The sequence below is a fragment of the Apteryx mantelli genome, chromosome 3 (genome assembly GCF_036417845.1).
Source record: "Apteryx mantelli isolate bAptMan1 chromosome 3, bAptMan1.hap1, whole genome shotgun sequence".
NCBI classification, from domain to species: domain Eukaryota; kingdom Metazoa; phylum Chordata; class Aves; order Apterygiformes; family Apterygidae; genus Apteryx; species Apteryx mantelli.
In genome coordinates, this window is record NC_089980.1 from 103,692,470 (window position 1) to 103,706,786 (window position 14,317).

Genomic DNA, 14,317 nt, shown 5'->3' on the forward strand with positions numbered 1-14,317 from the left:
TGGAATTAAATTTGAGGAGGAAAAAGAAGAGACTACAATTTGTTTCATATTCATGCCAGTCACTTGGATTATCAAGCAAACAGTATTTTGGACTAAAGAGATATGGCAACAATGCAAGTTAGTCTATTTGAGCTCCCCACCAATATCACAGATTTAGCGTACAGTCACAGGGGAAAGAAGACCTAAAAGAGCATTCAAAGGTGGAAGTGCTCTCTTCTCAGTTCAGTTTTACAAATTTACAAATATGTATGGTAGAGTGGCACACTGCATTCTAATTATTTTATACTAAAAAATACGTCCTTCAAATTATGATGAAATAGGTGATACTTGTTATTTTGTATAGAAACACAGCATTGCTATACCAGGGAGTAAAAATAATAATTCTACTGTAAACTCAATGACTTGTGTAAAAGTAGGTATGTAAAATAGCTTCAAGAATAGAATTAACTCAGTTTTCCTTAGAATGAATTGGAAATTAGCCCAACAGATTTTAGTGAGATCTTGCCTATTAACAGCAGATTAGTAATAATTTTCAAATGCAAAAATGCTTTTTAAATGTCTTATGAAAGTTTCTCTTACAGGTGTTCAAAAAAAAAAAAAGGATGCCTGTGTTATTCAAGATGGGACTTTCAGGTTACATTATGCATGAGAAAATTCAAGGATTACTACAGATTCACCATTTTAGAGAGAAAATCAGTATATATGAAACACATTGTTTCACTAAAGAAAAACAACACCTATTTGACCATGTTTAAAATTTTCCTGTTAAGAAGTCACCAGTGTTAAGATGCATGCATTAAGCATACAGTGCTTACAGGTTTTAATTGTATTTTTATTTAAGAGCCTAGTGCTAGAAACAGATCTTGCTGAAAAGTGACAGTTTGCAATATTGTATGTCACAAACAGTCTGCTAAACACGTAGATAAACCTTTAAAGCAGTTCTACACCATTTTCTTAACCTTTCTACATTCGCTAAAGCGGTGTAAGTGGCAAACATTAAAGCAAGAGCTGTCATTAGTAAGGGTCTTTTTTTATGACCAAAGGCCACATTAAAAGCGTTTGGGAACTTTTTCATTCTCACCTTACAAAACTCAGATTACAAATCACAAACTGGTTGGGGTTTTTGTGAGCGAGTGAGTATGTGTGTGTGTGTGTGTGTGTGTGTGTGTGTGTGTGTGTGTTTTGTTTTGTTTTTTTAATGGCTTCTCTGAACATCACTCAATTTCCTGTTAACATTGTGTGTATTTGCGCGCGTGTGTTTGTGTGTGTATATATACCTCCTCCCGCAGACACACACACTTCACTGCTTAATTGCTGGTGATAAACTCTCTTATCCAAAGACTTCACACTTTTTGCAGAGGCAAAATATCTGCAGTTTTCATCATTTAAGGATATGAGATTTATATTCACAACCACCCAGCAAGTTGATTACATATTCACACAGGCATGCACGCTTAAAACTCGGCATACACACAAATAATTTTGAGAGGTTACTGTTATTTTTTGTAGAAGAAATTTCAGCAGACAATCGGTGGCCATTAAGTATTTTATAGGCTTAGCAATTTGTGTTCAGTGGATCCACAGTCCAGATTCAAGTATGAGTATTACTTTTCCTTGAACATCTTTTTCATGAGCATATACATGTTGCACCAGCGCTGTGTAACGTTCAGGCACTGCTTGCTGCTTGGTTCATACCAGCAGTTGTATTTACAGTTCAAAGCGAGGTTCTACAAAGCTCATGACTATACTGGCTGACACCTCATTCAGATCTGAACTGTGTGGGTATTTGGGATTGTAGCTGATCTCAGTGACAATTCTTTTTTTTTTTAACAGCTAGCCCCACACAATTAGCACAGCAAAGACTGAACTTTAGTTTACCTTATTATCTGCCCTCAAGAGAACTCTTTATGAATTCCAGACAAGTAACTGCACAAACAGGTTTGCCTGCAGAACCAACAGAACTAGAAAATGTGTACAAATGAAAGCAATTCACCAAGAAACCAAGGCTGAGTTTCCACTGCTGAAATATTTTTGATATATTTAACTAAGAAATATGAAAAAAAGAAAAAAAAACAGAAACTGAAGATGCAGTCTTACATAGTAACACTTCAGAGTGGAACCTCACTTTAAAAATACTTCTTGCAGAGCATTGAAAGTCATCCCTGCCAACAAATATTAGCTTTTTGCAGTTGCTCACATAAGTTAAGAATGCTGAAAGCATTCCATCGTTTCCCTTACGACTGTATATATTGTATGTGTTTAGCATATTTTAATTAATACCAGTTTGCATTAGGTAAAAGTAATTTTTAAATGTGTAATTTAATAATGATTATTCATGACTATTTATCATGCCCAACTATTAATTACCAAATATATTTGCTGGATTTAAGTCTTTTGTATTTCAATAAAATATAATAAAACTATTTACTTGAAAATTTCACAGGTTATTGAATTGGTATTTAATCTTACACTAAAAAAACCACTATCTTAGAGTTGGTGTTAAACCATAGTTTAACATAGGAAATAAAGATCATAAAGAAAATGATACAGAACTATAGTTACTAGATATCAAAGTCTGAATTTCTTCAATCATCTTAAATTTGAAAAAAATACCACTCTGATTTGGCCCTTAAAACAGCGAAGTTTCATGATTAATGCATTTTTTGAAGGAAAAAAAAAAAAATTCTTGCAGCTTATAAAGTCCAAGCATCGTAAGCAGTTTCACTAGTCAGATTGGCATAATTGAAAATGAAAGAAACAGTAAACAGCATAGCAGATGATAAATATGTTGGATACCAAAAAAGTCTCATGGTGAAGTGATAAAAAAAAGTAATAAAAGTAAAAAGACTTTTTAAATAAATCCTGAGATATGAGACTAAGCTAACAATATTAGAATTTCTTGATATCAGAATGTTATTTCAGAGGGACATTTACCTTAGAAACTAAAGATAAAATCTTTATTAGAGTAGCTTTAAGCACCATAAACATCTGATAGAAAGGCAGCAGACAGTTCTAGCACAAACATTTCCCTGTCCTTCCCATAACTTAATAAACTCTTACTTATGACACTTTAAATCCTTAAAGACAAAATGCTAAGAGATATGCAAGAGATTTCAACATGGAATGTATTTATTTATTGCTTTTTTAATTTTCAGTACATTATTAGGAGGTCATTTAAATACTTTTAAAATATTTTGGAAAAAAAACCCAAAGGATTCAAATAGAAAAGAAAAACAATCTCATCAGTGGATGAAAGACATGTATTTAATGACCTTATGGTCTCTGAAGTAACATTTTCTAGAATATTTATATTCTTAGGTCACCTACTCAGGACCGTAGCCTAGCATGGTGATTCTCTTCCTCTCTTGTTTTCTGGAGTGTTTTATGCAGAAGATCTCAACTACAATGGACAGCTTTGCTGAGAAGCAGGAAGAAATGTTGTTTTTAAAATCAAACACACAGAACCAAACCAAGACATTTACCTCATCATTTCGCTTTAAAAACAAAATTAAATTTCTCTCTATAACTGTAGCTCAGAAGGGCATTAGCTAACACTATAATCCTACAGGCCTTTTTTTTTTTTTTTTTTTTTTAAACTCAACCAACAGCATCACACTATCTGATGCAGCAGATGGGACAATAAAGACTCTGTAAGCAACTGAATATTGCCTCACATAAAAAAAAATAAATCTGAAATGAACTGAAAATTAACTATATTGCACAAAAAGATTAGCCATCAGCAACACTAAAAGAAGAGGCTGCTTTTAATGGATAGGAAAAATGCATACTACTAGACAGACTAGAACAAACTAGAACACCCCAATTTTTGGAAAAAATCTTCTGCTTGCATTAGGCATACTGCTACAGCAATGCAGAGAAGTGGGAAACATCTCATGTGCAAACGTCCAGCCACCAGTTCCTCTTTCACTATTTCAATGTCAAAATTATTCTTCTGATAACACATATTTGTCAGTCATTTAGTTAACAAAAACCCCCTATATGCATCATGCTATAAAACAAAGGAAAGTTTCCTCTTGATGTCTATCTGTTGATAACTTACTATCAGGAAACAGCCTGCATCAAGCAAATACTGGCATAATAAAAGGAACAGACTGGATTTTTTTTTTTTGGTCGCTCCTCCACAAGTATACATAACAGATCTTATGTGACTGAACACAGTAAGCCAAGAACTTAAATGCAGATAGAAATAAGCATGGGGTGAGGCTCCTCAGCCCTATCAATTCAGCGATCTCCGTCCTTGTGTCCAACATATATGGCCATAGTTTCTCGGAGTGCTAATATTTAAAAATTTATGGAGACTGGAAGTTTCAAGACTTTGCTTCCAATTCAGTAACACAATAAAACAGTAATTAAGCTGCAGAAGTAGTACCTTTAAACCCATGCAACATTGTACAGGTTTGTACGCGACTTGCTAGCCAGCAGCCTGATGCACTCGTCTTTCATCTTACAGCCAAAAATTATTGCTTCAGTGAAGAGTTTGTGTGGGTTACAATGAAAATGTATTTTCTAGGTTGCAATCACATGATCAAAAAAGCAGGCTGTCTATGCAGTGATACTGACCTTGAAAATATACAGTTCAGGAAAGCTGCGATTCCCTGATGTAGCAAATTTATACAGAGTTAGTGCACTACTCAAATGTCTTCATATATATTACAGGAAGGAGTGCATTTGTAACAACAAGCAGACTGTGGCATGCAGGCACAATCGAAGGTCAGCAAGAACATATGCATCAACAGCTTTCTCTGACTGTGCTACAGAGCTGTACCTCCTGAAAATTAATAATCAAGTATATGTATGTATTCAAAAACTAAAGTTTCCAAAAGGTTTCAAACTTAGTAAACTGAAAGGAAATAAGTTAGTGTGAGCAAACTTTGTAACTCTCTAGAGCCAAACTTTGTTTTTTAATCAGGTTGATTATTTAATTGGACATCAAGCTACTTATTTTATATTTCAGTCCTATTGGAGAGATAACAACTATCACATTGAATTTGTTGAAATATGGCCAGCACTGTGAAACACCCATGTAAATGAATAAAATGCGTCTTAAAAACTGTATGAAATTAATAATTCCTATCCACAAAAACTCTTATTGCTAAATAAGGGAACTGTTACAAGCTATGAAACTTGACAGAGGATATTAGATAAAGATCAATGTCTGAATCACTAAGATATTCCAGTACACTAAAAATTGTAGCTATTTCAATCAGCATAGAGCACTTAGATGGCGCATTATGTTATTGGCCAGATTTTTATACAGTCTAACAGAAGTTACAGACCTTGTGCATCTCATTAGAATTAAAATAAAAAGGATGGTTGAGGCTCAGACCTCAACATTCAGTTGTTATGCTATCACCAAAAAACTAAGCATATTTCCCTTACACTATCCTTAATCTTACAAGCCTCCACATATAAACCTTGGACAATTTTGCATAATATATTTAAATTACACTACCTGGATAAATGAACCATTCAAGAATTCCTAATGGAAATTTGGTGAAAAAAATTAAACAGTCTAATGGAAATCTGTACTTCAAAAAAAAAAAAAATCCCTAAGAGAAAAGTGGTATAAGCCCTAATGAGCAGTACATTCTTTGAGTACCTCTAATACTATATGTATTGACATATATGAACACTCTTCCCAGAATGTACAGAAAACCATTTATCTTAAACCAAGACAGAGGATGCATTTAAGTAGGAATTCATGAGTCTAAGTTTAAGAGGATTTCACATCAGTTTCTGAAAAAGTCGGTAAATACAGACATTAAGCAGTTTTCAAATCAGGACATAAAATGTCTCAGATCATATAAAAGCATACTCCAACTTCTCCGGAACAGAAGTCAAAGCTAAGGCCTCACAATTCCAGTTATGAGATACAATGTATCCTCTTTACTAGGCCACCGCTTAAAGCCAACTATTCAGTGTGTTAAAGAGGGATTTTTTAAAAAGGTGGTTGCAATGCAATTCTTTGTACTACGTACCCAAAGTACAGCGAGATTACTTATAAGTGGTAAAGAGTTATAACAGAAACTTTCCAAGACAATGCAACTTATAAACTGAATACGACAAACTGCACTGACTGAAATTTCTTCAAGATCCGCATAACTAGTAAGCTCACTACACAAATTAAACATCATAAAGTACAAATTAACAAGCCACATGATTAATAAAATCTGTTCACTTTATATTAAACATCTCTAATACAATTATAGAACGTTTACATACTCCGTGGCGCAGAGGAACTCTTCCCTTTGTGTCACAGGCAAGGGTTCGCATCTCTAATGCTGTTGTGGAAAATGACTATTTCAATAGATTCTGCAGCATGGCCGTAGCATAGGTGGGACGAGCTTGTCTGCTTTCAATTGCATTTTGAAGATACTGGATACCTCCGCAGCGCTCCCAAATCTCTTCAAACTGTCTCGGCAAAATTTCAGCACCTCGCTTTCGAGTTAAGCCAGTCTCTTCAAGATTAAGCTCACACATCTCTATATCATCCTTACCTGAAATGGTTAAGGAAAAAAAAATCCATATAAGGCTTTTACACTATTTAAAGGTGCCATTAACAAAGATAAGATCTTTGCTTTGTTTCCTCTCTCAAGCTGTAGTGTGTTAGCAGAGTTTAGAGCTCATGAGGAAAACAGGCCTCAGACAGATTTTTACACAAGAGCAAAGACATAACAGATGTTTTCAGAATAAACTAATATCAGATGCTGAGACTGACAAAACCATGCTTAAAAAGCGAGCAAAAGGGAACAAAAGGGAGATGCCAAAAAGAGATCTTGAGATACTCTCCTGAAATCCAGTACAGGATGACCACTGAATTTCTTTTACATATGCCACTGAACTGTTGTTATTATTATTGAATTTGTTTAAGCACAGCAAAATGACCAAGAAATTAGACTTTTGATCCTGTTGCCAGTATTGTGAATCCGTCAGCCTCATATGCCAAACAAACTTCATGTTTACCAAATGGTACTGCCCACATGGAGTCCAATGAAATTATTTTAATCTTATTTTTAACAGGTGAACCACTGAATGTGGCATTCATGATAGCAATGCAGCCCTACTTTTAGTTATGGCCTTTGGCACTAAACAGAAGATGGTTTAAGTACTTCTATTAAAAATAATTAGTAGAAAGATAAGGAACTTTGGCTGTGGTTACAGCATCGTTCTGTGAAGCTAACAAATTACGGCCTTTTCCTCTGTTCAAGTTGAACACAAAAACTCAAAATACAACTGTAAACAGAGCATTTTTCCAGTTTTCCTTCCTCCTTCAATCAACCTCCAGACAGTGAAGACCTATTTCATTACCAGATCTTTCACTATCCATTGCCACATTTAGCTTTTATTTTAAATGTTTAAGATTAAGAAGCCCTTGTCCCATACCAGGCAGCATAAATAGTGTAAAAGCATCAGTCTGTTATTAGCACCATCTTACAGAAAGACAAAATTTTTAATGCACAAGATGTTTTGATACATATTGCTGTAATGTTTCAAAGCTAACTCAAATCCAATACAGCAGGGACTAGGAGTTTCCCAGATCAGTTTATGACCACTTTTTATTTTCATGCTGTCTCCAATTCAGTGCGTAATCTGAGCATGGTTAATAATCAAACTATTTACACCTAACTTCCACACTTCCTTCTGTGATTTCCTAGATTAAAGTACACACACAAGTACAATACACGTGACCAGTTACACCTTCAAATGGTCTTGCATGACATTTGGCCACCATCAACACCAGTACCAAATTCTCAAATTCTGCCCAGACAAGAAAGAAAAAAGCTGAAAAACACTGATGAAAAAAACAGGATATGACTTGGGGAACTTACATCATTGTCCTCCTTTTCTAAAATATGTTAACAATGAACCTTTTCTACATTTGAATTCTGCTTTCAATACCAACCAGCTACAAGGAGAATGGGTGCCTTGTCAGGATGAAGTTCCATTTGCCGAGCAATCCATGGCCCATCAAAATGCGCGTACCACCAACCCTTCTTCTTGTTCTGGGGATCTTTATATTGGTCCATGGGACGGATGAAAGGAATACGGAAGTAACGCTGTTGTCTGTTTATTTCTATCTCCTGTTGTCTGGCTGGTAGCTGGGCTGTTGGGTTCTGTTGAGCTATCATACCAAAAAAAAAAAAAAAAAGACAAATTGGTTAATTAATCAGCAAAGAAAAAATGAGACACTCCCAGAATACAAAGTCATCCAAAAGTCTAAAGCGCTCCAGTCTAACAGAATGTGCATTCTTCTAATCACTACAACAACGATGCTGGTGAAAAAAGGCTCGTGTTCAACTACTATTCCTGCCTCTAACACCAGGCTGCTCACTGGCCTCAAGTACATTTATACAAAACAAGGTGAATGAAGTATCACATTCTGCTTTAAACCAATATTTAAGGTATAACTTTCTATATAAAATTCCTTATCAGCCAGAAATATTAATCAATAGTTGGTCTAGTTCAGTCCATTCCTTTGTAAAACAAGGTCACTGTGCAAAGAACCAATTTTAGATACAAAAATACAAAGCACCACCTTTAAAGAAAGATTTTTCTTTTGACAGTCAACACAGAAGGGTGTGTAATTTTGTTACTGGCTTATTTGTTAATAGAAATATTAACATATCCTGCTTACTACAAAACAGCCATCAAAAATAACCATCTGTCTTGATTCCTGTGTACTATATTCCAGTGTTAGAACTACTTTCTGGCCGTTTTTTTTTTTTTTTTTTTTTTTTTTTTTTTTTTTTTTAAGAAGGTATTTATTTCAGACCATTAAGATCCACTGACCAAACTTCTACAGGAGACCACTTAGAGCTTCACATACATTTTTGGTAAACATTTCCCATATGCATTTTTGGACTCTCACAGAGTTCCACAGATTTCTTTCCAACTTTGCAGAGAAAAGAGAAACTTCCTGTCGAAGAAAAGCAAATACTCTCTATGTTAACTCATCAACTGATCAACCTTCTTACAGTTATGAACACAGTGTCATAATCGGTCTTGACTAGGAAAGGCTTCTGAGCGAGACCCTTTTCTTTAAGACCTGCCTCCTGCAAAAGCTTATTGAAGTGATCTTGTTTTAGTGGTTTATAATAAATACTCTCTTTAAGAAATTCTGAATAGGAATCTATGCCATTTATACAGAAGAACATTAGTATTAATAGTTCAGTGTCTTAGAATAAAGGGAGTAAAATTAATTCCTTTTTGGCAGTTGTCTATTAAGTAGCAAAACTAACTCTGGAGCTAAAATTTAATAAAATGAAAAATGACAGTCACTTTTAATAATGTGTTTTTACAGTTATGAACAAGATTAATAGACTAGCAAGTGTCCCTTGAAATTGCTTTTACTCACATTCAAGAAAAAACAAATTTCTAAAACTGAAAAGTGGTATCTTAAAAATACATACATTACCCCCTCAAACTTTTTCTCATGTCCACATAAATAAAAAGAAGAAAAATAAAATAGATTTTAGTATGTGAATACTACTTTTATTCAGCAGCTCTGATAAAACATGTTTTATTCAAAGATGTTTTATATGGAGACATAGTCTATAATTGCAGAAAATTAATTCTATTTCTGCAAATTGTCTGAATATCTATCACAGCAGATCAGTGCTTTAATACTATCAAAAGCTTTTTGCACTACAATGGCAATTGCTAAAACTTATTTCTAATCCTGTGCGTATCTACATACAAGAGGAAATCGAAAAGCTGGAAACACTAAGCAGCCAATATAGCCGCTATTTCTCACCGCTAAGGAAGTGTATTTCTTTATTCAAAAAGAAACCATCACCTGAATGTTAGTTTGTGTGCTAGGAAAATAGCTGTTATATTAAGTTGATTCCAGAGTTTTGCTACAACAGATAAGCTTGTGCAGAGAGTAAAAATAGTAGTCAGAATTAGCACAGCATTTATTGGGGGGGGGGGGGGGTGCTTGTTCTTTCGAATAACCTGTATTAGAAGGTTATTTCGTTCTCCCTTCCCATGACTGCTCAGATGGGTAGGATCTGATGAAAATATACAGTAAAATACACTAGAGTAATATATAATTACCATCAGTTGAATATAATTAAAAAATAGTAATATAACATTCTATTTTAACAATTCTATGTACATGTGTAGCAAAACACTGGATAAATGAAGTTAGTATAGAGCTTTCAAGTGTTCCTATTCTTTAAAGTTAGCTTAAAAAACCATTTCCCCACTTACTTGAGTTGTTCAAAAATGGTGCAAAATCTGTAAACAAATATTACATGTTGAACAAAACATAAAAGCACTGATCCTGTTTAAGTTATACTTTCATTACCTCAATGATTTTCACGAATGCTGATGACAGACAAACTGAAATTCTAGTTAAAAAAGAAATGGAGGTGTTGAGCTAATTATTTGTACTCATTTTCTGCTCTCTGACATGAATAAAATGTCTCCTTTCTCAACTTTCATAGATTTCCAATTGCTTCTAGTTCCATCAGGATTTAATTTTGAAACTGATTATTCAATGATTCTCAATGCCTGTTACAAAAAACTCAGCTGTAAGCTAAGCACAGCTTGCTGTAACAAATCTGCTAGCTATTCAACAGAGTACTTTTAATTTTTGATATTTTTATTAGGAAATAAAAGCCTCTAATTTCCAGACCTCTATTAATATCAAATCTACCCATTCTAATAATCATCCACAAGCCAGTGCTTAGCCCTTGTATTGAACAAATGACTTTAATCAATGGACAACTGTAAAAATATATGACATTAGTGCTAAAAGATGGAAAGAAGCAGCTACATCATTTGAAGCATATATTCACCGATATCTACGCAAAGGAATTATACCTTGCACATCTAAGAAACCAGAATTTTTTTCATTACTTTCTAGGATAATTATAATACAAAGAAGTAAAATGCTCATGTAGTATAATTACTCACAACAGAAAGAATTACCTCTGACACTAATGGTAGACTATAAAGGTCAGTATCAGTACATTACTGTATTTTTCTTATCATCTGCAGTGTTCTAACTTTTTTGCAGAAATATGGAGCCATATTTCAAGAAAAGTGAAAAAATGCAACAAAAAATGTTGGAAAGAATGATGTAAATTTGTCTTTTTAAAGTCAGTATGATGAGAACATGGATATTGCAACCTTTATTTGTACAATTCCAAAGATTTTATGCTCTTTAATATTTCCCATTAGCAATAAAGTGCTTTATAGCTCATGAATATTTTAACTGCTTAGCTCCAGATGGAATGTAGGAGCTCAAACTCAAAACAACTTACAACTTTGCAGAAGCACTTGAAAAGCCTTTCACCGCTGTTTCAGTCATCAGCTTTCTTAAGCACTTAAAGCCACATTACTAGGCATGGCAACAAGGACCCTGATTTTTGCTAACACCTTTTTCATGCTTAGGCTGTACAGGAGGGGGTCCTAAACCTTCCTACTACATATACACACCAAAGTTCCCTGAGAAGCTCAAATTCTCAGGTAATGCTCAGGCAACACCTAACTCAGTAAATGCATCAAGGGGAAGAAGAGACTTTTGTATAACAACTGACAGTGAGAACAAGTGGGATACCTGGGATCCACAGCCCCCGTCATCCCAGGACAGTGGCCTAAACCCAGCCCAATGGGACTATGGAGAGAGCACCCTCTCCCCCGCTTCCCCTTCCTCATCCTCCCCCATTAACTCTGCAGGCAGGAACACAAGAGCTGTGGGTCCAGAAGGCAGCAGGAAAGACTGGACTGTACGATTACATCTGTTCACTGCAATTCTGTTCATTTCTTAGATTCCTTTTATAGCAGGTGATCACTGGACTAGGAAAAAGAAAAAAGGTAACAATCCACCCTGCAAGTATTACTCCAGAAACAGGGCACCTAATTTTCAGGTCTGGCAGTGTTAAACATAACTCCTACATCTTCTTGTTGAATAGGAAAGGTAGTCAGTTATTCTCATTAGTGCATTATTTTGAAAGCTCACAATAAACACCCATCTGTGCAATCAGCAGAATAGCAGCCTAATACGAAAGCAGGGACTACATAAAATTTGCCATCCCATAATCAGAAGTTGCAATATCAATGTTTATAGAATTAAAAAAGGAAAAGGTCACCTGAAATATATAAGGCTTAAAGCAATCTAAATAAGAAAATCATTAGCTGCTTAGAAAAATAAAACTGTATCTTAAAAAATGATAAAACCTGAGAAAGAAAACCTCACCAAGCCTTTTGTTTGTCTGGACCCCAAACATACCAGGAAGGAATCATGCTCTATTTACTAATTTACTATCTCCTTTTTTTCTAGCACCAAGAAACCATACACAGTTCTTTGACAGATGGAGTATTTGTGGGAATTGTTTAGAAACTCTATTCTATCTTAGATGATAGTTTGTAACAGAGAATTACACCTAGGAGTACTCTGAAAGAAGTATCTGTTAACTACAGAGGTCAGAAATAGTCTGAACCACCTTAAAAACATTATATATGTAATAAGATGTACTAGAAAGTCTTCAAATACAAGCCACAGTTTCATAAACGAAAAACAACCTTCCTCAGTCTTAAGTGGCACAGTAACTCAACTTCTACTCACTGCAAAGCATTTTCCAGTTCTAATCTTTTCAAAATATTTACCTTAATTCAATATAAAAATAGTTTAAGCAAACAAGAATTTTCTTCAATATAACAAGAAAAAAATATTCATTCTAAAAATGTTTTATCTGGAATATTTTACCCAAAGTTATTATAAACATAAATTTATCTCTCCTCACCATAGTCTGTGACTGATTTGGGTGCACGCTGTTCCATTTCTGCATTGCGCTTCTTATTCTTGGATTTCCAAGCATGATATACCTTTAGCCGTCTATGAAACTCTTCTCTGCAAGCTGCCAATAGTTCGATATCTGTCTCAAAAAAGAGAAAGGAAGGTAGAAGTCAAAAATAGTCAAATAAGAGTCAAATCAGAAAACAGATTTATTAAATGCTTTTCATTAATAGTTACATAATTTTAGATCAAATTGTAACACTAATGTGTTATAATACAAGGAAATTAAAATTTTGTGAGCTGTAACTTTTATATACAGGTTGCTAAAAGCTCCGTCTATTTTCACAGCCAAAAGTAGTTTCTTAAACAACTTTCTAACACAGATTTTTATTAATAACTATTAATATTGCATTAAACATAAAGACATGATTCTTTGCAATATCAGGGCCTGAATTTTATAGCTCAAACTCCCTTGGAGTGCTATGCCCTTTTCCCCTTTAGAGGGGCAACAGTCCCCAAAGTAGCTGTTCTACTGTCAGATTTGGGGCAGTGAGTTGCTGCAATTACAATTTTCACTTCACTTAACTTTGCCTGTTGACTTCATCATAAGCCAACAGGAGACAAAAAATCTCACCCTTTATTTCTGCAACTGGGGTGGGGGGGAGGAATATCTGGCAACTTGACCACTCAGATTTGAGTTCCTTTTCCACTTTACTAAAGATCTTTTATTTTTGCTGAATTTCATGATACCAGGAAACAGAATGATTCCAAGGCATTTCACTAGTCACCTAGGAGAGTCTGAACTGGGTTCATTAGGGGTGAACAGCTATGTGCATTAGCACCACCTATTACTACATCACCCAGCCTGTTGAAAACATCATCCCAGTCTTACCTGTTTAAAAGTGGTAAAAAGACAGCTAGCATTTGGAGCTAACTTAGGGGGTTAAAAACAAATACAGAGAATATGGATTTGTTTCCAATTACTAAATCAGGGAGGAATTCGAAGTAATCTTTTCCAAGAAGTTAATCAACTGCTTGCAGTTAGAAACAGGATAAAAACAGTAATATATAATAAAGGAGTAGTTCATGTTAATTTCTACCTTCATAATGTTGGGGGAAAAGTAATTAACATCATAACTGTTAGCTTCCCGAATGAAGCTACACATTGGGAAAACTATTCAAAGAATAATCTAAACATCCAAGATAGAAAATATTTTATACTACGCTTAACATGACAAATTTTCTTTCTTGTGATTTGGTGACAGCAAGATATGATAGCAAGAAGTTATAAATCCTGATGGAACATTCAAACTTTAGGTAAAGCATTATAAATATAATTCCCTTTGTAGAAATACATAAAACTGAAACAATGTCATTAAGAAATCACAGCATACATTTTATGGCCCAAGCATTTTTGTATTATAAATATATAATCTGTAAAAGAGGTAACAAAGCAACTCCTGTTTCCTGAATAAGGAAATAACTGAGTTCGCTAGTTTTTTTGGGGGGAAACTATAACATTTTAAAATTAATAGGACATTCATTCGAACA

At 34.5% G+C, this 14,317-nt stretch overlaps 1 protein-coding gene across 1 annotated transcript in view; it reads right to left on the reverse strand.

The window, feature by feature from the left end:
- Positions 1-3,111: 3,111 nt before the first annotated feature.
- Positions 3,112-14,317, reverse strand: part of MYO6 (myosin VI) — a 130,562-nt gene continuing 119,356 nt past the window's right edge. The window contains exons 30-33 of the mRNA XM_067294094.1: positions 12,774-12,905; positions 7,925-8,143; positions 6,244-6,518; positions 3,112-3,418 (exon numbers count right to left, since the gene is read on the reverse strand). Of these exons, the coding sequence (XP_067150195.1) occupies positions 6,319-6,518; positions 7,925-8,143; positions 12,774-12,905 (551 nt within the window). The 3' untranslated portion in view covers positions 3,112-3,418; positions 6,244-6,318. The remainder of the gene's footprint in view (positions 3,419-6,243; positions 6,519-7,924; positions 8,144-12,773; positions 12,906-14,317) is intronic.